Here is a 20,681-nt window from a genome sequence, read left to right as displayed (position 1 = left end):
TTGGATGTTCTCTATGTACAATCTAACAGTGAATGTTAATCTGTAGCATCAATTATCTTGACTCCCTAAGAAGGTCAGGACGGGAAATTATCGCCCCTAGAAGTATTTGCTTCTCTGTATTAGTATCACTTGAGTGCTCAGGTGCGAAATTTGTGTAGAGGAACAGGAAGCATTGGGACAGGAAGCTCCGTATGCGACCAGTTAAGTGGGGTTGGGGCTGGGTTTGGAGGGGGTAGTTTTCAGGAGTGGGTGTCGGTTTTAGGGCTCAGAGTGAGGAGTCGGGGTAGTTTTAAGGGCTAGGGCAGGGTATTAGGCCGCAGAGCAGGGGGAAGGGAAAGAGGTAGTTTTAAGGGAAGAGTGGGGGTCAGTTTGAGGGCTCAAGGCAGGGAGCTTGGGTCGGGGTACTTTTTGGCATGGGCAGGGGTTTAGGCTTCTGGGAATAGAGAGGAGAAAGGGGTGGTTTTAAGGGCAGGGTGGGATCTGTCTTAGGGCTCAGGTTGGGTGGCTAGGGTCAGGGTCGTTTTTGGCGGGGGGCAGGGTTTTAGGCCTCAGGGTGGGGGGAGGGAAAGGGGTCGTTTTAAGGGCAGGACGAGTCGGTTTTAGGGCTCAGTACGGGGGGGTCAGGAAGGAAGGTTTTTGGGGCAGGGGCCAAGTGTTTGGGCTTAGGGTGAGGGGTCAAGGCAATTTCAGGGGGTGGGGTGGATTACAGGGCTGGGGTATCGGGTGTTAGGGCGCAGGGCAGGTGGGCAATTCATTGTAAAGGCATGCATGGTAAAGACATGCGTGGTAAAGACACAGTCGTAGTTAAGGCATGTGTGGTTAAGGCATACGTAGTTGTATCTTACAACCGTGCTGGAAACCTCGCTTTGCCAATCTGATAAAATACAGATGATAGACTCATTGGAAAGAGTAGCTAAATGCCCCCAGCCTGTAATAGTCCTCAAAGTAACACTGAAAGCTTTATAAAACCCATGATAACCAAATTTGTTAAAGGTAGATGTTCATTCTCTGGGTGGCAGCATTGCCTTGCTTGCTGTCACTCGTGCTTGTTTATTGCTTGTGCATTCTTGGAATGCACCTCTCCTCCTCCTACCGAGTGCAGGATGACGCTCGCAGTAGCTGGAGCACATTTGGCCCACACCACAGATTCTTCATGCTTGCCAACAGAATTCACAGCTTTTTCGCTCCCACACGATAAAACCCCTGGCGAAAATGTCTAGTTTTTGCAAATTGCATTCCGCTGGTTAGTGCTGTGTTTTTTTAATGTTTCACAGCTCCTAAATGGAGACGCAGAGTGAATTGCAGAGGACTCTAGACACATTGTAGTCTGTCAGTATTAAATATAGGATCTGATGTAGAGTTTAATGGTAAAATAAATTCACCCAGTTTTGGGAGGTTTACAAAACACCTAACATTACTGGCTCCTGGCCATACAAGCACTAAACTAACAAACATCAAATTCATGTCACTCACTCCCCCCCCCCCCTCCCCTTCGGCACTAAAGACCAACACACACTCTTTGGACTACCAGCCCCGCTTCTGACAGCAGAGAGTCTTTTTCAGCGACCAGTGTCCTGGAGTCTACTGCCTCACCAGAGATGGCGCTCTCCAGTGGGCCATAGGCGTTCGCCAGCCTGCCTACCTGGAGCAAGGATGACCACCCCTCCTGTAAGGGCCAGGTGTACAAAGCATTTTTCCGGTCGCAAACAGACCGATTTACAGAATCGGTCCTTTTGCGACTAGAAAAATCTGTTTTCAAGTGTGCAAAATACAATTTGGTAATTTGTTACCAAATCGCAGTTTGCATTTGCGATTTGGTATTTGGAAGGGGTGTGTTTAGGGCTCCCCTTCCAAATACCAAATTAGTATGGTTTGTATTACTGTTTTGCGACTGAATTCCTGTCGGAAAACAGTAATACTTTACCACCAGTTTAAAACTGGTGGTAACCCATTTTGCAAAGGGGAAGGGGCCCCAAAGGGACTCCTTCCCCTTTGCGAATGAAATAATAATATTTTTTAAGAGCAGGCTGTGGCCCCACAGACCACTGCCTACTCTTAAAAAATTAAACCTCAGGGTTTCATCTTTTTCTTTTTAAATGCATCCTGTTGTGCTTTAAGGAAACAGGCTGCATTTAAAAGAAAAAAGATTGTTTTATTTAAAAGCAATCACAGACATGGTGGTCTGCTGACCACCCATGTGATGGCTGCGATTCCTAATGGGTATCAAACTGCAACCTACCTCATTAATATTCATGAGGTAGGTCAATTTGCGACCCACAGGGAACTCAATGGGTCACATGCATCATTGTAGGATTTTGCACTTCCTAAATTGCGAAAATTAAGGAATCGCAATTTAGGAATTGCAAAATCCTATGCATCAAGAAATCCTAAAAGTTTGTGATTCCTTAATTGCGAATCGCAATTAAGGAATGGCATTACATTGATTCCTATGGGCCTAGAGGCCCATAGGAATCAATGCCGTTTTGCATTTCTTTTTTTTGGAATTCGCAATTTGTTGATGCATTGCAAGGGTGCAGAGGGGGGTCCAAAGGACCCCCCCTGCACCCCTGAAATTTATTTTAAAGTGCATGTGTCTGTAACATGACACTTTCCAAAATGCATTTTTGTGCTTTTTTAAAGATTTTCACAAATTAACACGAGGGTCAACCTCGTGTTAATTTGCACTTCCTATTTCAAAATTCGCATTTTTAAAAAAATTTATGCATTGCATTTAAGGAATCGCACAAATGCGATTCCTTAAATGCATTCGCATTTTTAGGAAATGCAAAAAAAAGCGAATTTTGAAAAATTGTTTCATGCATCCCAAAAACGTATTTAGGAAGTGCAAACGGCCGAATTTACCGATTCGCACCGCTTGCACTTCCTAAATAGGTTGATGCATGTGCCCCAATGAGTTTTATGCATTAGGAATACCAATTTCCTAATTGCGATTTGGAGAGAGTCGCAATTAGAAAATTGGTATTCCTAATGTTTTTACATGTAAATGTAAATGTGTTGGACTTGTAAAGCGCACAGCTGCCCGTAAGCGTCCCGGCGCTTGCTTAGGGAACCCGTCCTGGTATTCCCCTGTGAGATACCCCGGCAGGGTGTCCACAAGGTGAAAGCCAGGCATCCCGCCGCGAGGGGCCGTAGTGGAGATTAAGCAAGCTATTGCCCAGAGTCGCAGAGTGTGACCCCGTGAGTTGAGTAGGCACCAGAGCGAGAATTGTCGAGTCTGTGGAATTTTGAGCCCGAGACCCGCCGAGGCGGGGAATCGAACCCTGGTCCACGGTCAATCTCAGCTTCCGGGTCTGCCGCCTCTAACCACTGAGACACGCTTCTCCACACCACTGAGACACGCTTCTCCACACATCTGGCCCGAACACCCTTAAAAATTCATTAGAGATTTGTACCCAGTTCCGGGGTTCCAGGACAACCCTCCAGAAGATGTTAGTTCTGCTTAACCTAACCCCAACCTGCCTCTCTTCTTTTGCACTTCATTGCCGCTCAACAGACTCCGCACCAGCTGCCAACCTTCAGCGGCCCTGTACTTCTGCTTAGCCTGGGTGAGTGTTCTCATCTCTGCTACCATTACCCCCCTTGTGCATATTCAGCACCAGCACCTGACACCCACACTGCCTATCAGTGGCACCTCCTTTTCTCACACCTGTCCAAAGCCAAATTCTGTACAACCACCCTGTGTCTAGCTCAACTCCCTTCCCTGGCCTCCCCTCTCCCACCTCTCATTGGCAACTCTTGTTCTCCAACCATTGGTCAGCGGTTCTCAAATCTCCCACTTATTAATTCAAATGATGTGCCCTCTGTGTCCCTTAACCCCTGAGTCCCTACTCCCTCCTGCCTGCAACCTTGTTCTCGCTTGTGGTGGCCTGTCTTTTTTCCGGTCGCAAACAGACCGATTTACAGAATCGGTCCTTTTGCGACTAGAAAAATCTGTTTTCAAGTGTGCAAAATACAATTTGGTAATTTGTTACCAAATCGCAGTTTGCATTTGCGATTTGGTATTTGGAAGGGGTGTGTTTAGGGCTCCCCTTCCAAATACCAAATTAGTATGGTTTGTATTACTGTTTTGCGACTGAATTCCTGTCGGAAAACAGTAATACTTTACCACCAGTTTAAAACTGGTGGTAACCCATTTTGCAAAGGGGAAGGGGCGCCAAAGGGACTCCTTCCCCTTTGCGAATGAAATAATAATATTTTTTAAGAGCAGGCTGTGGCCCCACAGACCACTGCCTACTCTTAAAAAATTAAACCTCAGGGTTTCATCTTTTTCTTTTTAAATGCATCCTGTTGTGCTTTAAGGAAACAGGCTGCATTTAAAAGAAAAAAGATTGTTTTATTTAAAAGCAATCACAGACATGGTGGTCTGCTGACCACCCATGTGATGGTTGCGATTCCTAATGGGTATCAAACTGCAACCTACCTCATTAATATTCATGAGGTAGGTCAATTTGCGACCCACAGGGAACTCAATGGGTCACATGCATCATTGTAGGATTTTGCACTTCCTAAATTGCGAAAATTACGGAATCGCAATTTAGGAATTGCAAAATCCTATGCATCAAGAAATCCTAAAAGTTTTTAGGATTTCTTAATTTTCGGAAATTGTGATTCCTTAATTGCGAATCGCAATTAAGGAATGGCATTACATTGATTCCTATGGGCCTAGAGGCCCATAGGAATCAATGCCGTTTTGCATTTCTTTTTTTTGGAATTCGCAATTTGTTGATGCATTGCAAGGGTGCAGAGGGGGGTCCAAAGGACCCCCCCTGCACCCCTGAAATTTATTTTAAAGTGCATGTTTCACACACACATGTCCTAAGGACATGTGTGTCTGTAACATGACACTTTCCAAAATGCATTTTTGTGCTTTTTTAAAGATTTTCGCAAATTAACACGAGGGTCAACCTCGTGTTAATTTGCACTTCCTATTTCAAAATTCGCATTTTTTAAAAAAATTATGCATTGCATTTAAGGAATCGCACAAATGCGATTCCTTAAATGCATTCGCATTTTTAGGAAATGCAAAAAAAAGCGAATTTTGAAAAATTGTTTCAGGCATCCCAAAAACGTATTTAGGAAGTGCAAACGGCCGAATTTACCGATTCGCACCGCTTGCACTTCCTAAATAGGTTGATGCATGTGCCCCAATGAGTTTTATGCATTAGGAATACCAATTTCCTAATTGCGATTTGGAGAGAGTCGCAATTAGAAAATTGGTATTCCTAATGTTTTTACATGTAAATGTAAATGTAAATGTGTTGGACTTGTAAAGCGCACAGCTGCCCGTAAGCGTCCCGGCGCTTGCTTAGGGAACCCGTCCTGGTATTCCCCTGTGAGATACCCCGGCAGGGTGTCCACAAGGTGAAAGCCAGGCATCCCGCCACGAGGGGCCGTAGTGGAGATTAAGCAAGCTATTGCCCAGAGTCGCAGAGTGTGACCCCGTGAGTTGAGTAGGCACCAGAGCGAGAATTGTCGAGTCTGTGGAATTTTGAGCCCGAGACCCGCCGAGGCGGGGAATCGAACCCTGGTCCACGGTCAATCTCAGCTTCCGGGTCTGCCGCCTCTAACCACTGAGACACGCTTCTCCACACCACTGAGACACGCTTCTCCACACATCTGGCCCGAACACCCTTAAAAATTCATTAGAGATTTGTACCCAGTTCCGGGGTTCCAGGACAACCCTCCAGAAGATGTTAGTTCTGCTTAACCTAACCCCAACCTGCCTCTCTTCTTTTGCACTTCATTGCCGCTCAACAGACTCCGCACCAGCTGCCAACCTTCAGCGGCCCTGTACTTCTGCTTAGCCTGGGTGAGTGTTCTCATCTCTGCTACCATTACCCCCCTTGTGCATATTCAGCACCAGCACCTGACACCCACACTGCCTATCAGTGGCACCTCCTTTTCTCACACCTGTCCAAAGCCAAATTCTGTACAACCACCCTGTGTCTAGCTCACCTCCCTTCCCTGGCCTCCCCTCTCCCACCTCTCATTGGCAACTCTTGTTCTCCAACCATTGGTCAGCGGTTCTCAAATCTCCCACTTATTAATTCAAATGATGTGCCCTCTGTGTCCCTTAACCCCTGAGTCCCTACTCCCTCCTGCCTGCAACCTTGTTCTCGCTTGTGGTGGCCTGTCTTTTTTTTTTAATGCAGATTTATATAGCGCAACCTCGACCCGAATGTAGTGGAGCGCCTTACATGAGCACCGGTTATGTTACACGAGGACACATTCCGGCACAGGGAGATTAGGTGATTTGCCTAGAATCACAGGATGTGGACGCGACCCCAAGGCTCGAATCTTGGTTTTCAGCACCAAAGTCGGCAGTATAGCCGTCAGACCACATCTTCTCCCCTTCCCGCATGCCACCTCCCACTGAAATGGTGAAAAGAGACGACACCATTGTGAACATGCTTGCAGGAACACATTGGCCTTCCCTTTTTTTTTGGTTGCTGGTGATCGTCGCATTAATCCACTGTTGCCTTTGCCATTCTTTGGTTGCCGGGGATCATCGCAACAGTCCACTGTGGCCTTTGCCTTTCTTAGGCTGCTGGTGATCATCGCAACAGTCCACTGTGGCCTTTGCCTTTCTTTTGGTTGCTGTTGATAAACGCAACAGCCCCACTGTGACCTTTGCCTTTCTTAGGCTGCTGGTGATCATCGCAACAGTCCACTGTGGCCTTTGCCTTTCTTAGGCTGCTGGTGATCATCGCAACAGTCCACTGTGGCCTTTGCCTTTCTTTGGTTGCAGTTGATCATCGCAACAGTCCACTGTGGCCTTTGCCTTTCTTTGGTGTCTGGTGATCATTGCAACAGTCCACTGTGGCCTTTGCCTTTCTTAGTCTGCTGGTGATCATCGCAACAGTCCACTGTGGCCTTTGCCTTTCTTTGGTTGCTGTTCATCATCGCAACAGTCCACTGTGACCTTTGCCTTTCTTAGGCTGCTGTTGAACATCGCAACAGTCCACTGTGGCCTTTGCCTTTCTTAGGCTGCTGTTGAGCATCGCTACAGTAAACTGTGGCCTTTGCCTTTCTTAGGCTGCTGTTGATCATCGCAACAGTCCACGGTGGCCTTTGCCTTTCTTTGGTTGCTGTTGAGCATCGCAAAAGTCCACTGTGGCCTTTGCCTTTCTTAGGCTGCTGTTGAGCATCGCAACAGTCCACTGTGTCCTTTGCCTTTCTTAGGCTGCTGTAGAGCATCGCAACAGTCCACTGTGGCCTTTGCCTTTCTTAGGCTGCTGTTGAGCATCGCAACAGTCCACTGTGGCCTTTGCCTTTCTTAGGCTGCTGTTGATCATCGCAACAGTCCACTGTGGCCTTTGCCTTTCTTAGGCTGCTGTTGAGCATCGCTACAGTAAACTGTGGCCTTTGCCTTTCTTAGGCTGCTGTTGATCATCGCAACAGTCCACGGTGGCCTTTGCCTTTCTTTGGTTGCTGTTGAGCATCGCAAAAGTCCACTGTTGCCTTTGCCTTTCTTAGGCTGCTGTTGAGCATCGCAACAGTCCACTGTGGCCTTTGCCTTTCTTAGGCTGCTGTTGAGCATCGCAACAGTCCACTGTGGCCTTTGCCTTTCTTAGGCTGCTGTTGAGCATCGCAACAGTTCACTGTGGCCTTTGCCTTTCTTAGGCTGCTGTTGATCATCGCAACAGTCCACTGTGGCCTTTACCTATCTTAGGCTGCTGTTGAGCATCGCAACAGTCCACTGTGGCCTTTGCCTTTCTTTGGTTGTTGTTGAGCATCGCAACAGTCCACTGTGGCCTTTGCCTTTCTTAGGCTGCTGTTGAGCATCGCAACAGTTCACTGTGGCCTTTGCCTTTCTTAGGCTGCTGTTGAGCATCGCAACAGTTCACTGTGGCCTTTGTCTTTCTTAGGCTGCTGTTGAGCATCGCAACAGTCCACTGTGGCCTTTGCCTTTCTTTGGTTGCTGTTTAGCATCGCAACAGTCCGCTGTGGCCTTTGCCTTTCTTAGGCTGCTGTTGAGCATCGCAACAGTCTACTGTGGCCTTTGCCTTTCTTAGGCTGCTGTTGATCATCGCAACAGTCCACTGTGGCCTTTGCCTTTCTTAGGCTGCTGTTGAGCATCGCAACAGTCCACTGTGGCCTTTGCCTTTCTTAGGCTGCTGTTGATCATCGCAACAGTCCACTGTGGCCTTTGCCTTTCTTTGGTTGCTGTTGAGCATCGCAACAGTCCACTGTGGCCTTTGCCTTTCTTAGGCTGCTGTTGATCATCGTAACAGTCCCCAGTGGCCCGGAAGGGTGGGGGAATATTTTGGACCGGTGGGGTCCGTTTTTGTTACTGAGGCTTGTTTTCCAGCACTGCTGCAAAATCGGTCCCTTGTACCAAAAGTGCAGCAGCAGTGTTCCCACCAAGACCCCCCAACCCCTCAGAATGATAATGTGTCAAAATTGGGTTCAACGAATATTTGTCATATGTTCTTCTCCAGGTAAGGTGCCTTGATTTATTTTCATTCCGTTAACATCTTTGTTTCCATCACACTTCAGATTTAGAAGCAACACTTTATTTGCGCTTTTCTAACTGTTTATTTTGAAATATTTGTGCAGCTCATTTATAGGTATTTAAATTTTGCAGCATGTTAGAAGAAAACGACATCATGCAGTATTTTCTTTCACACCAGCATGATGGTCACATAGTTCACTGTACAAAATCCCCACACTTTGCAGTCAGAGAAAGAAAATAAACACCAGTCTCCATGTTAACCTCTTCCACGCTCATGACGAGCTGAGCTCGTCATGAGCCACGGCGCTCCGGTGCTCATGACGAGCTCAGCTCGTCATGAGCCGTGGAACGCTCGCATGCGGGGATAATTTCCCTGCTGTGCTAGCGTTCCACGGCAGGTAATGCACCTGTGACGAGCTGAGCTCGTCATGAGCACAGGAGCGCCGTGCCTCATGACGAGCTCAGCTCGTCATGAGAGTGCGGGCGCTGTGCGCGCCCCCCTCCCCCACAGCACAGCGGGAAAATACCCCCCGCAGCGAAGGGGTTAAAAGAATAAGCAAGCATTTGTCAGAAGACTAGATTGACATTTGACCTCTGACTTTGAACGAACAGCAAATGTGGCAAGATCAAAACAAAATAAATGTAATCTTTATTGCTCAGTCACTTTAAGACCTCCCGCATGTTAACTTTTTGAGGGTGCATAGCATCGCCCGTACCCCAACTTCCAGTGCCTATTGGATGAGAGAAAAAGGATATATCAGGTGCGGGAAAATATGATCAGGCGTATATCTCTGTATTTCTAGTGGGGATATTGTTTTTAACAGTCAGAAGTAAAATCACAACACTGGGCCATTTCACTCCCACCCGTCCAATAAGTCAGAGATAACATTTAAATCTTCACTTATGACACCTTACTCTCTTATCTATTTGAAGATATCTCTTTCATAATGCCCCCCAGGATTTCATCCTCATAAAAATGGCTCAATGTGCCATGCTTACCCCAGTACGGATTGCGAAATGAGGTACAACAATAGATGTATTTGTTTGGGGGGTGGGATGGGGGGCAGAAAATGTGAAGAATATTTTAACCCCCACAACCTCTCTAGTCATACGTATGCAATCATTTGCCAGTAAAGTTCAACCACGCTACACCAAAATTGCTATTGGTGGTGCCAACATTTTAACGTTCTCCTTTACTGTAGTAATCCTTCAGACACCAGGGACCGTATCATGAACAGTTGTGCTGGCTCAGAGCAGAGCTGCGCTCATGGGGTTTGTATGTGAAGGGTCTTAGGTGGAGCGTGACTACGGAGGCGAGCAAGATGGCCGCATCTCACTAGAGCTCCGCCGGTCGGGCGATGTCAGCAGCCTCGATCCTGCGTTGAGCGAGCCTCTCCACTCCTCAATACCTCATCCATGTGCCTGTGGGACTCGGTGACCTGTTTGATGCCACCGAAGTAGCTGTGACGCTCCAGATGGCGGTGTTGGAGCTGGATGACGTGGGGACGCGGCTTGGGCCTTTCTGATCTCCTCACGGTGTGGCCGGAGACGGGGTGAGTCTTCGCCCCCCTCCCCCTCCTGCCTGTCTGCTTTTCCCTGCTCCTGCCTGCCCCAGGGGCCTCTCCCGCGGCCTGTCGCCTGGTCGCCCCCCCCCCCCCCCCCCCCACCTGGCTCCCGCGGCTGTCGTGGTCCCTTAGGCCTCCGGGCCTGCTGCGCAGTGGAAGCCGGGGCCTAGAGTAGATGGGTTGGCCTGGCCTGGGTGTGGGCGTCGGGTGGGGTGTTCGGGGCCGGGGTGGGGGTCGGGGCTTGGTGGTGGGTTGGTGGGGGTGGACGTTCGTGCTCCCCCCCTCTTGGCGCCTGGGGAGTGCACTGTATCCGGTTGGGCTGGGGACCTGCCAGGCCCTCTTGTCCTTCCGGTGTGGAGCCTCTCTGGGGTGCGCTTGAGGGATTGATCGCCCGTTTTACTGGCTGCCGGGATCTTCGGATTGGCGACTGCCCCTGCCGATTGGCCCTACCTGCGCTCCTGATCTACATATGGGCTGCAGTGCTCGAGCCAGTCCTACACTTGGGCGAAGATTGGCCGATCCCAGCCATTGTTGACCACTATTCGACTTTACTTCGGCTGCTCTACCTCTCTTACACGGCGACTCTGGTCCCGCTTGGCGCCGTGCTGGTCATCCTGCAGCTTCAGTTTGGTGGTTCCTCTGCTGACGCCGGGATGCTGCCCGTTGGGAGGCCTTGATTTTGTTGAGATCTTTACAGGACCCACATTCTTGACCACGTGGGCAGATCTCACCGGCCCTGCGTTCAGTAGTTTGCCGCCGCTCCTGCCCTCTGGTTTGGCTGTGCACTCCACACGTGCCTGATTGGTGGTTCCAGATATTGGACCTTTTCTTCGCAATTTGGCCACAACTTGCTCGCTACGATGGTCAAGAAGGACCCGAGGCAGCCCAAGCTCCAATTTGATCAGCCACCGACTACCTCGGCGGACCCCGCGGCGGACTCGGCTGCGGAGGCTGCGTCTCATCAGGGCGAGACCGACTCGGCCCCTCTGGCTGCTGTCATGATCGCCGAAATGAGAGCTGGCTTCAAGGCCCTTGATGCTCGTTTTGATGACCTAGACAAGAAGCTGGCAGACATGAACGCGAAGGTCCTGGGCCATGATCGCAGGCTGCACGTGGTGGAGTCCAGGGTTTCTGATCTCGAGGACGGGTCCTCCTCCTCCCTGAAGCGGCTTGAGAGGGTCGAGAAGATCCTTAAGGAAGTGGCTATAAAGAACGAAGATTTGGAGGCCCGAGGGCACCGCAACAACATACGCATTCTTGGCGTACCGGAAACGACAGCCACTGGCCGAATGGACACATTTGCGTAACAACTTCTCTCTGACTTGTTTGGAAGGGACTCCTTCACCCAAGGCTTTGTGGTTGAGCGTACTCATCGATCCTTATGCCCTCGCTCCAGACCTGGCATGCCTCCTAGACCTATTGTGGCCAGACTTATGAACTTTCGTGATCATGACACTGCCCTCCATGCGGCCAGGGAGAAGGGCAAACTCCAGTGGCAGGGTAACAGTCTTTCGTTTTTCCCAGACTTCACGGTCATGGTGCAGGAAGCCAGGCGGAAGTATCAGAGTGTCAAGGCCATGCTTAAGAACCTGGGGCTTCGCTATGGCATGCTTTATCCAGCACGTCTCAAGGTGGACATTGATGGCAGGCCTAGGGTCTTCGACACTCCACATGCTGAGCAGGAATTCTTGCGTGACTTCAAGGTTAACAGGGGTGGGGCGTCTGGCAACTCGAGGCCCCACTCCCCTTCTTTGCAGACCTCACAAGCCAGTGTGGACCTCTTTTCTCCAGATGGGAGCGGCTGAGTACAGTCTTGTGTTGCTAATTGGCCCCGCTTGTGTTCCACTGCCTTTAGCTCGTTTGCTCATTTATTTGCTATTTTCTTGTTTTGCTGTTTGATAGCTGGGTTGTCCGACTGGCATGGCGTCGCCATGCCCCATAGTGAATACCTCCATGGTTTGTTTTTTGGGATGTGCTTTGTGGGTGTTCCTCTTTCTGGGTAGGGAGAGGGTGGGTGGGGGGTGGTGGGTGGTTTTTGTTTTTTGTTTGTTTTTGTATGGATTTTTTGGTTTACAGACAATGAGGACTGTTTTATGCGATGTGGTGCATTCATACACTGTCTTCCCCTTTTTTGTATTGTATATATGGTGCAGTTAGGAAATGTGCCTGGTCCTTCCGGGCTTTTGTTATTAACATGGAATGTGCGAGGCTTGAACGATAACAGGAAACGGCGACAGGTCTTGAATTACGTGACACGACATAAGGCTGACATACGCTTTATGCAGGAGACCCACTTGACTGACGTAGGCGCTAGCTCTGTAGCTTCCGGTTGGGGCCCGCACAGGTATTTCTCGGCCTACAGCTCGTATTCAAGGGGCGTGGCTATTTTTGTACATAAGCTGATCCAGTTTGCTCACTTTGCTACGCAACATGACCCCGAGGGCCGGTTTTTGATTGTTACTGGCCAGTTGATGGGCCACAGGGTTTCCCTCGTTTGTGTGTACGGCCCGAACACTGACTCCCCCGCATTCTACCACTCACTACTGGCCCGCCTCCTGGCCGTCGACACGGGGCTCCTGACCATGGGCGAAGACTTTAACCTTCTCCTGGATCACTCTAGAGATAGCACCGCCTCTTCTCCTGACTCCAAACCCCACGCCCGTCTGGCCCTTAGAGAGATTTGCACGCAGTATTCCTTAGTTGATGTAGAGTCTCATTTGCTCCCACACCATCCTGACTTCACTCATTATTCCGGGTTCCATAATACCTAGACCAGAATCGATTATTGGCTGGTCTCCCCCGGAGTTGCTGGCTGGTTGGGTTCGGTCCGGACTCTCCCCCGCACATTTTCTGACCATTGCCCGGTTCTTCTTCAGATGTTTATTCCTCGTGAGGGGGGTTATGAGCGACAATGGCGTTTTCCCAGCCGGGCCCCTCTTGATCCTGTTTTTAATGAGGGGGTGCGTCAGGCCATAGAAGACTATTTTGAGCTGAATACAGGCACGGTCGATACTTGGGCGGTCTTATGGGAGGGCTTTAAAGCTTATATACGTGGTGTGTGCATTTCGAAACATGCTGGGGTCCTTCGTGATCTACGGACTACTCTGGATCAGATCGAACAAAAGATCGCTATGGCGGACCGTGAACTTTTTGCTGCCCACTCTGAATCTCTTTCTGCCCTCCGGTTGGAGTTGTGCGTTGAATTCCGGGACGCAGCTGATAGGGAATTGTTGTTTCTTCAGAAGCATTGCGTGGTGTGCAGGTATGGGGAGGGCGAGCGGCCGGGTCGGTTGTTAGCCAACACGCTCCGCCCCCCCCAGGAGGCCCACTTGTATCTTCTCCATGACGGGCCATGACGGCTCCCCCGTCCATTCTACTCCAGCGGTCTGTGAGTTGTTTCTTACATATTATAAGGACCTATAAACCTCGCGCCTATCCGGGGGCTTCGGCGGTCAGGAAGCCTATTTATCTGAGGTGGCTCTGGTGTACCTTGAGCACTACATGCAGGAGTTTCTTATGTCCCCCATTACTCCTGACAGCATTGTGGAGGCGATCGATGCTTTGCGTGCATCGTCTGCCCCCGGTCTTGGCGGCTTTTCGACTGATTTTTACAAGGCTTACAAGGACCTTCTGGTCCAGCGCTTAGTCGAGGTCTATGCGGAGGCAGTAGAGGTGGGAGTTCTTCCCCCGACGTTTCGTGAAGCCGTGATCATTTTACTGCCGAAACCCAGGAAAGACCCCATGCACTGCGGCTCCTACATGCCATTGTCGGTGTTGAACCTAGACTACAAGATCTTAGCCAAAGTCGTTGCCATAAGATTGTCGCTCCTGCTAGAATTCATTGTCTCTCCTGTGCAGGCTGGTTTTGTCCCGCGCCGGTTCACTTAATTCAATCTTCGCACTTTATTTACTGTATTGCATCGTTTCGACCCTTCCACGCCAGCCGCAGCTGTATTTATTAGATGCTGAGAAGGCCTTCGATTCCCTGGAATGGCCCTTTTTTTAGTCGATTATGCGCCGCATGGGTATGCCGGAGTGCTTCGTAGCCACTGTTTCCCTTTTGTACACTAAACCCACGGCCCACTTACGCCTTTATGGTGCTTTGTCCGACCCCTTCCTCCTATCACGGGGCACTAGGCAGAGTTGTCCCCTTTCTCCTCTTCTTTTTTTATTGGCCATGGACCCCTTGGCCCGGCAGTTTCAAGAGAACCACCTACAGCGGGGGTTGCAATTTCGCACTGGCCCTTTGTTGATTTCCATGTACGCGGACGACATGGTATTATATGTTCAACAGCCTCAGGATAATTTGTCTTTATTAATTCGGGAAATCATTGGGTTCGGCAATTTTTTCGGGGTCCATATCAATTGGCACAAATCGGTTATATTTCTTCTCACGGCCTGCACCAATCCTTGGTCATTCGTGTTTCCGCTGGAATGTTGTGACGAATCTGTTAAATATCTGGGTATTCACATACATTCGGACACTTCGTCGATAATCCGTCTTAATTATGGCTCCGCTATTGATACATTGGGCTCACAAATTGACCGTTGGCTCTGCTTACCTCTTTCCATGGCTGGCAGGGTCGCCATTATTAAAAGGATAGTTACTGCCCCGCTTTTTGTATTATTTCAATAATATTCCCATCCCGTTGACTAAGGTGTTTTTCACTCAACTCCGCTCTTTGCTACTTCGCTTGATCTGGGGAGATAAGACGCCCCGGGTCGGCTGGAAGGTGCTAACCTTGCCGCCGGACCGTGGAGGGCTGGGTGTGCCGGACTTTTATTTGTATAATTTAGTTGCGCAGTGCGCGTATGCGTATGCTTGGTTCCATCCTGACGCGCGCATACCATATTTACGGCCAAAGCCGGATCTGGTTCTCCCGAGACGTCTCCTTACAATTCTCCCTGCTGGCTTTCCTCGTGACCCCCGTGACATCCAGACTGTTTTCACCACTTGTTGGGCATGGATTGGATTGTGCAGGCTTCTTGGTCTAGATCTTTTATATTCCCCGGCCCTGCCCCTTCCTAACTCTTCCCTATTCCCGATTATGGGGGAGACTTTGGTAGAACGCACCTTAGCGAAGTTCGATATTTGCACCCTGGGAGATTTATTCCCGGACGGGCACGTCTTCTCTGTATCGGAGGAGGCCCGGTTCGGTGCACGCTCCTTTATGGACAAGTTCATCCTCACCCGAATTCGCTCGGCTTTAAGGGCCGGTTTCCCTTCCTTTCCTTTGGCCCCGGACGAGACTCCTCCCCTCACGTTGGTGATCCAGACCCCAAACAATGCACACCTGATATCCAAGCTGTACAAACAGTGCGGAGCGCTTAGGCCGGTAAATGACTCAAAGATTAGGGCAGCATGGGAGGAGGACCTGGGTGAGCCTATCACTGATGACCAATGGGCATATTGCTGCAGAACCTTAACGGACGTCTCATTGAACAGTCGTCATAAGTTGCTTCAGTTTAAATTTCTTCATCGGATGTATTTTACTCCGGCTCACGCTCACAGAATTGACAATTCCCAGCCCCATCACTGTCCGAAATGTCTTGGCCCCTTTGCCTACTTTGCACATCTGTTCTGGACTTGTCCCAAAATTCACCAATATTGGTTAGATGTCCACTCAACGTTGGGGGATATACTGTCCATGCCACTCCTTCCTACTCCTGAGATTGCATTGCTGGGGTATGTGGAAAACTTCCCTAAGAAAGTTCGTAAATTAGCTGCACTCAGCTTCCTATTAGCCAAAAGGGAGATTGCTTTGTTGTGGGGCAGTAGGCGTGACCCTACTCTTCGCTCCTGGTTGAACAGCCTAGTGTACTGCAATGTGAATTGCGAGGAGTTTAGTACCCTGCTCCCCCCTCTTCCAGACCGATCGATATTTGGGGATGTACAGAGATTATATTTCCCGACAGCGGCTTGCCCATGATTCCCAGGTGCACTCCGGCATCACTCCCACCGGGGTGGGGTAGTTCCTCATGCCCTCTGGACTAGAATGGCGGGGTGTTGATGGCGCTCAGCTGTATAGCTCTTGGTATTTGTAATTGGTAATGCTGGTCGTTTGCAATTTAGTCACGAGTCTGAATATGCAACAAATGCAATGTGGATTATTGTTGACGGTTCTTATGTATCAGATTGTCCCTTTTAGTCCTCATGATTTGTGTTCATATTCTATGGCTGTGTTTCTTTTTGTTTTTGTAATTTTTGTCAATTGTTTTTGATGGTCCCATATTGCATTTCATGGTTTGTTTTGCTTTTTTGTTCGGTGTCCTTTTGCAAAATGGAAAATAAAGTTTAAAAAAAAAAAAGTGTCTTAGGGGGAAGCTTTTGACTCTGAATAGCTCTGAGTTAGTGCCCGGGAGCTGAGCTTGGAGACAGAGACCAATGGTTGCCTCTTTATGTTTCCGAGGTGTTCTCTCTGAAACTCATGCAGTAACTCAAGAGATTTAGAGTTAATATAGGCAACCATTTTGATTCACCAGTAATTGCAATATCTGGAATTGTTAATGTAGGACTCTTTAACACACTCTTACATGCTTTGGTGAATCGGCCCTAGACGTCCCAAAACCTGGCTTTTCGATCAGTAGCTGTGTCATCCCCCACCCCCTCTAGCGCTTCGAGACCCTCACGGGTGAGTAGCGTGCTTTACAAATGTTTTGATGATTGATTGATTGATAGAGCAAATAAAATAGGAGTAATTTAGGAATATTCATATAAAATGATTGTACATACAAAGGACCGCGTCCTCTTTGCTCTTTTACTAATAGGGAGTTGGATGTTTCAGGACCTATTCACAAGGGCGTGTAAATGCATGTGAACAAGTCCTCTAGCTGTGCTACTTTGCGTACTCATAAATGCTTTTGTGAATCGGCCTTATGTTGTTTAAGAGTTTTCACAATTCAGTGGTCTGTTTTTGTATTTAAGTATGCAGTTGGCTGTTTTTCTACCTTATTTATTTTTGGAGTTTGGTACAGGTTAGACTTAGCCTACAGGAGCTGTAGACAACTTTACAGAACACAGTTTTATTGTACGTGGGGTTCAGATGTGCCTGGATTACAGAAATGAAGATGTATGTGTTGGCAAGAACCTCAAACTCAGCTCCACCCACAGCATATTTAATTTTATACTTTCAAGTTACACATATTTACAATTGTAGGCAGCGAGCAATAAAGTGATTGACCCAAAATCCTTTTTTTAAAGTACAAGAACAAGAATTAGAACCCAGATCTTTATGTTCCAAAGCTTAGAACTTTAGCCTGTAAACAGTGCCGCTCCCTAGTGAAACAAGCATTTGCAATGCAATCGGTCTCGCCTTTGGGACCTTATGTGTATTTAGCTATGCAGCACATTAGCCTGGGTGCTGAAACATCTACTGTTCTTTAACATGGAGAGAAAGCAAGCACCAAACAGTGTGACACACCAGGTATGGGAACACATGGAGAAAAGTATTGCCTTTCAGCTGGAAATGGTATAGTCCAAGCTCTGTTTTTAATATACGATCAGGGCCTTCAGTGGTCATATCACTGAAAATACAATATTTGAAAAAAATATTAGTGTCTACCGGTGCTCGTGGAAGACAATTTCTATGGACTGGAATCTAGAGAATGCTAAAGTGATTCTGGTATTTTACACACCTCTCTGGTCATTTTCTATCAAGAAAGTTAAATAGAGGCAGTTGCCAGATTTTCTTTTAAAAGTAAGTCCCTCAGCAGAAAGCAATTCTGGTACTTTACTGACTTCTGCTGGTCGTTTTCTATCAAGACAGTTCAATAGAGGCAGTTGAACAGAAAAAAAAGTCCCTAAGCGGAAGCAGACATGTCCTAGGGCTGATCTCCAGAGCCCACAAAGGGACATACACATATAAGTATATACTAAAGCATATAAGTATGTACTATAGTATATGCAAGAGGTCGTGAATGCTCGACCTAAAAATGATGCATCGGGGCTTATTTAAAGCTGTCATCCGTTGAATTATGTCACAAAGTGTCTCAAAACTAAAGCAGACAGCATCAAATGAAGGAACGTCTGGGATGGTAATTGTTGGTGTTTGTCAGTGGTGCAGGACTGGTTGAAGAGAATTGTGTTTCCTCTTCTTGTGTGGCCCCTTTAAGAATGCACTAGTTAACTAACAGCAGAAATCTTTTAAAAGGGTGTTGTTGCCCTTATGCATGTATGTGGTATGATATGATCATGAATCTACTGAGAAGGAGGCCTCTATTACCACCCAAAAATAAGACTACGACTACAAGTCTGTACAATAAGCTACCCTCAGGTCTTTTGCTCTCCTCCTGAGCATGTTGTTGCTTAGGGCCTGGTGGTCTGATATCCACTGCTGAAGACATGACTCATATTTCTGTTTATCTCAATGCAATTACCAGAGTGAGTAACAGTTTCCTTGCTTGCCTTAACAGGTAAAGGTACGCAGACCTGGAAGAGCAACAAAGCCATCTACGATGGAGACTGGAAGAGAGGAAAGCGCAGTGGGTTTGGCACATACAGCCTCCCCGACCCGGTTACCGGAGAGTACATGAAAGTGTATTCTGGCTTTTGGAAAAATGACAAAAAACACGTAAGTGCTATTACGTTAGCTATTCCAAGATGTCGCTCAGTATGCTTTCAAAAGAATTAGCAGTGCACTAGAAGAATGGGGCAACATGGCACCATGTTCAGTATATGGGGAACATCCTTTAATATGAATCACGCTGTGCCTTTACAGCGCCGGCAGTAAATCGAATGTGTCGTTACCACACATTCATTTAGCACACAAGTCGTTACAACGACTTGCTTTAGGGGGTGCATTGGTGAAGTGGTGTTGGATTTAAAGTCCAACACCTTCCCTACTGTTGCGTAGACTGTAGTTGGATTAGTAAACAATACTAATCCAAAAGTCCAGCGCTCCCCTAAGGCAAGTCATTGTAACGACTTGTGTGCAAATGGGAATGCGCCGAAACGACAAGTTCGTTCAAATGCCGGCATTGAAAAGTCATGCGTGTTAAACGCATGCGTGATTCTGTCATACAACCAGACATATGAGCAGCTCAATGATGGTGAGAAGCCAGCAGTGTCCTGGAGGGATGTCCTGACTGATATCCAAATGTCTGAATAGACCTGAAAATACAACCCCCCATCCCCACCCCCCAACAGACTCCAGGACCATGAATGTGGAAATCATTTTTTCATTTTGGATAGCGGCAAGAAATTATCGCTGGACTTCAAAGCTGCTCTCCCTTGAAAACTCAAAATAGGCAACAAGTCCTAAAAAATATAAGTGTGGTCTCATTAGAATAAACAATGTGCTACTAGGTCCCTTCATAAAAGGAAGGGGATGTCCACAATCTTTCTACAACCTCCTTTGCAGACATAGCTGAGGTAGGAAGTTTGCATTGTATATTACATGCCTGTGAAATATATGATTTATAGTGTATATTTCTATACTGCGTACAAACAACATGCTGAGATCTCAAAGAATTGTGACCAAGTTATGTTTTATTAAAGCCATTCAATGGCTTCCTGACTGTGTGAGCACTATGTAAAAACAACAATAAACCACATATTGGCACAAATTCAAGTGCTAAAAAGAATATTTAAGCGTTATTTAGTTAGAAATGTCATGATTGGTTTAGAAACACTAAGCAGAAAAATGAACTCTTAAATGACTTAAAATGAAAACCCTTTTTTGCATATAAAAATGGCAGTTTTTTCAACAAGTAAAACAAATGTCGCATTGAATGTTATAATTCTTGAGGGCTCAGAGCTAATAGGCGGGGGATGGTTTGCAGTTGCAGCCCCATGTGTGCTTCTGGCCCTTCCTGCACTCTTCAGATGTCCTGCTCACTCTGTTTCACACCTTGTCTGTCTGAAAGCAGGCCCGGGCAATTCATGAGCCTCCATTATGTTCAGCCACTAAAAAGTGTGAGATGTCGTGGCCTAACCCTTGGGTTTTTCACGTGAATTATTGGTGGAACACAAACCCCACAAACCCTTAATACCTGGCAGATAGGTAGCTAGCTCATGAAGAAAGTGAACCAAAAAGGTGGATTTTTAGGAAATGTTGACATGTCACATAATATCCTGTTCAGCTAATTGACTCGGAGAGGACTCCAGAGTGGAGGAGTCAGAACAGAGAACCCTCTCCCTCCCATGCTTCAGCCGCTGTAATGTTCATGTCTTCTTTGATACCGCCTGCCTCTGGCCTTTGAGAGATGCTTGATTAAAAGATGCTGCAGTGTCACCCTCCTGGATTCTTCATAGGCCTATGTAGGTGTTAATATTGTGTTATGTTCATACAGGTTAGTAGCGTGTTGTATTGCTAGTACTATGGCCTCAAAGCATTGTTGGGGTTGTGTACCTTCCCATCCATGTCTTGAGGATTCCTACAGTCTGTTTTCTGTTTCAGTAGGAGTAGGATCGTTGTTAGTTAAGGTGTGATTAATATTTTGTGTGTGTGTTTGATTGTAGTGTGGACTGTTGTGTGTAAAGGGGAAATCTTTACCAATTTAAGTACATGACTTTTTGAAGGATTGGTATGTGCGTTTCATGCATTTCCCAGCTTCTGGAATATGTATGATGTAACTGGGACTATAGTGTCTTCTTAGGGTGTCCATTTAAATCAATCTAGCTGTAAGGAGGTGGTAGGTGG

At 47.6% G+C, this 20,681-nt stretch overlaps 1 protein-coding gene across 1 annotated transcript in view; it reads left to right on the top strand.

Moving 5' to 3' along the window:
• The window catches only part of MORN3 (MORN repeat containing 3), a 146,474-nt gene that overhangs the window by 40,297 nt on the left and 85,496 nt on the right, over window positions 1–20,681 (top strand). The window contains exon 2 of the mRNA XM_078666139.1: window positions 18,454–18,611. Within this exon, the coding sequence (XP_078522265.1) occupies window positions 18,454–18,611 (158 nt within the window). The remainder of the gene's footprint in view (window positions 1–18,453; window positions 18,612–20,681) is intronic.

This window comes from Lissotriton helveticus, chromosome 11 (genome assembly GCF_964261635.1).
Source record: "Lissotriton helveticus chromosome 11, aLisHel1.1, whole genome shotgun sequence".
In the NCBI taxonomy this organism is placed as follows: Eukaryota; Metazoa; Chordata; class Amphibia; order Caudata; family Salamandridae; genus Lissotriton; species Lissotriton helveticus.
This window is presented reverse-complemented; position numbering and strand designations above follow the sequence as displayed.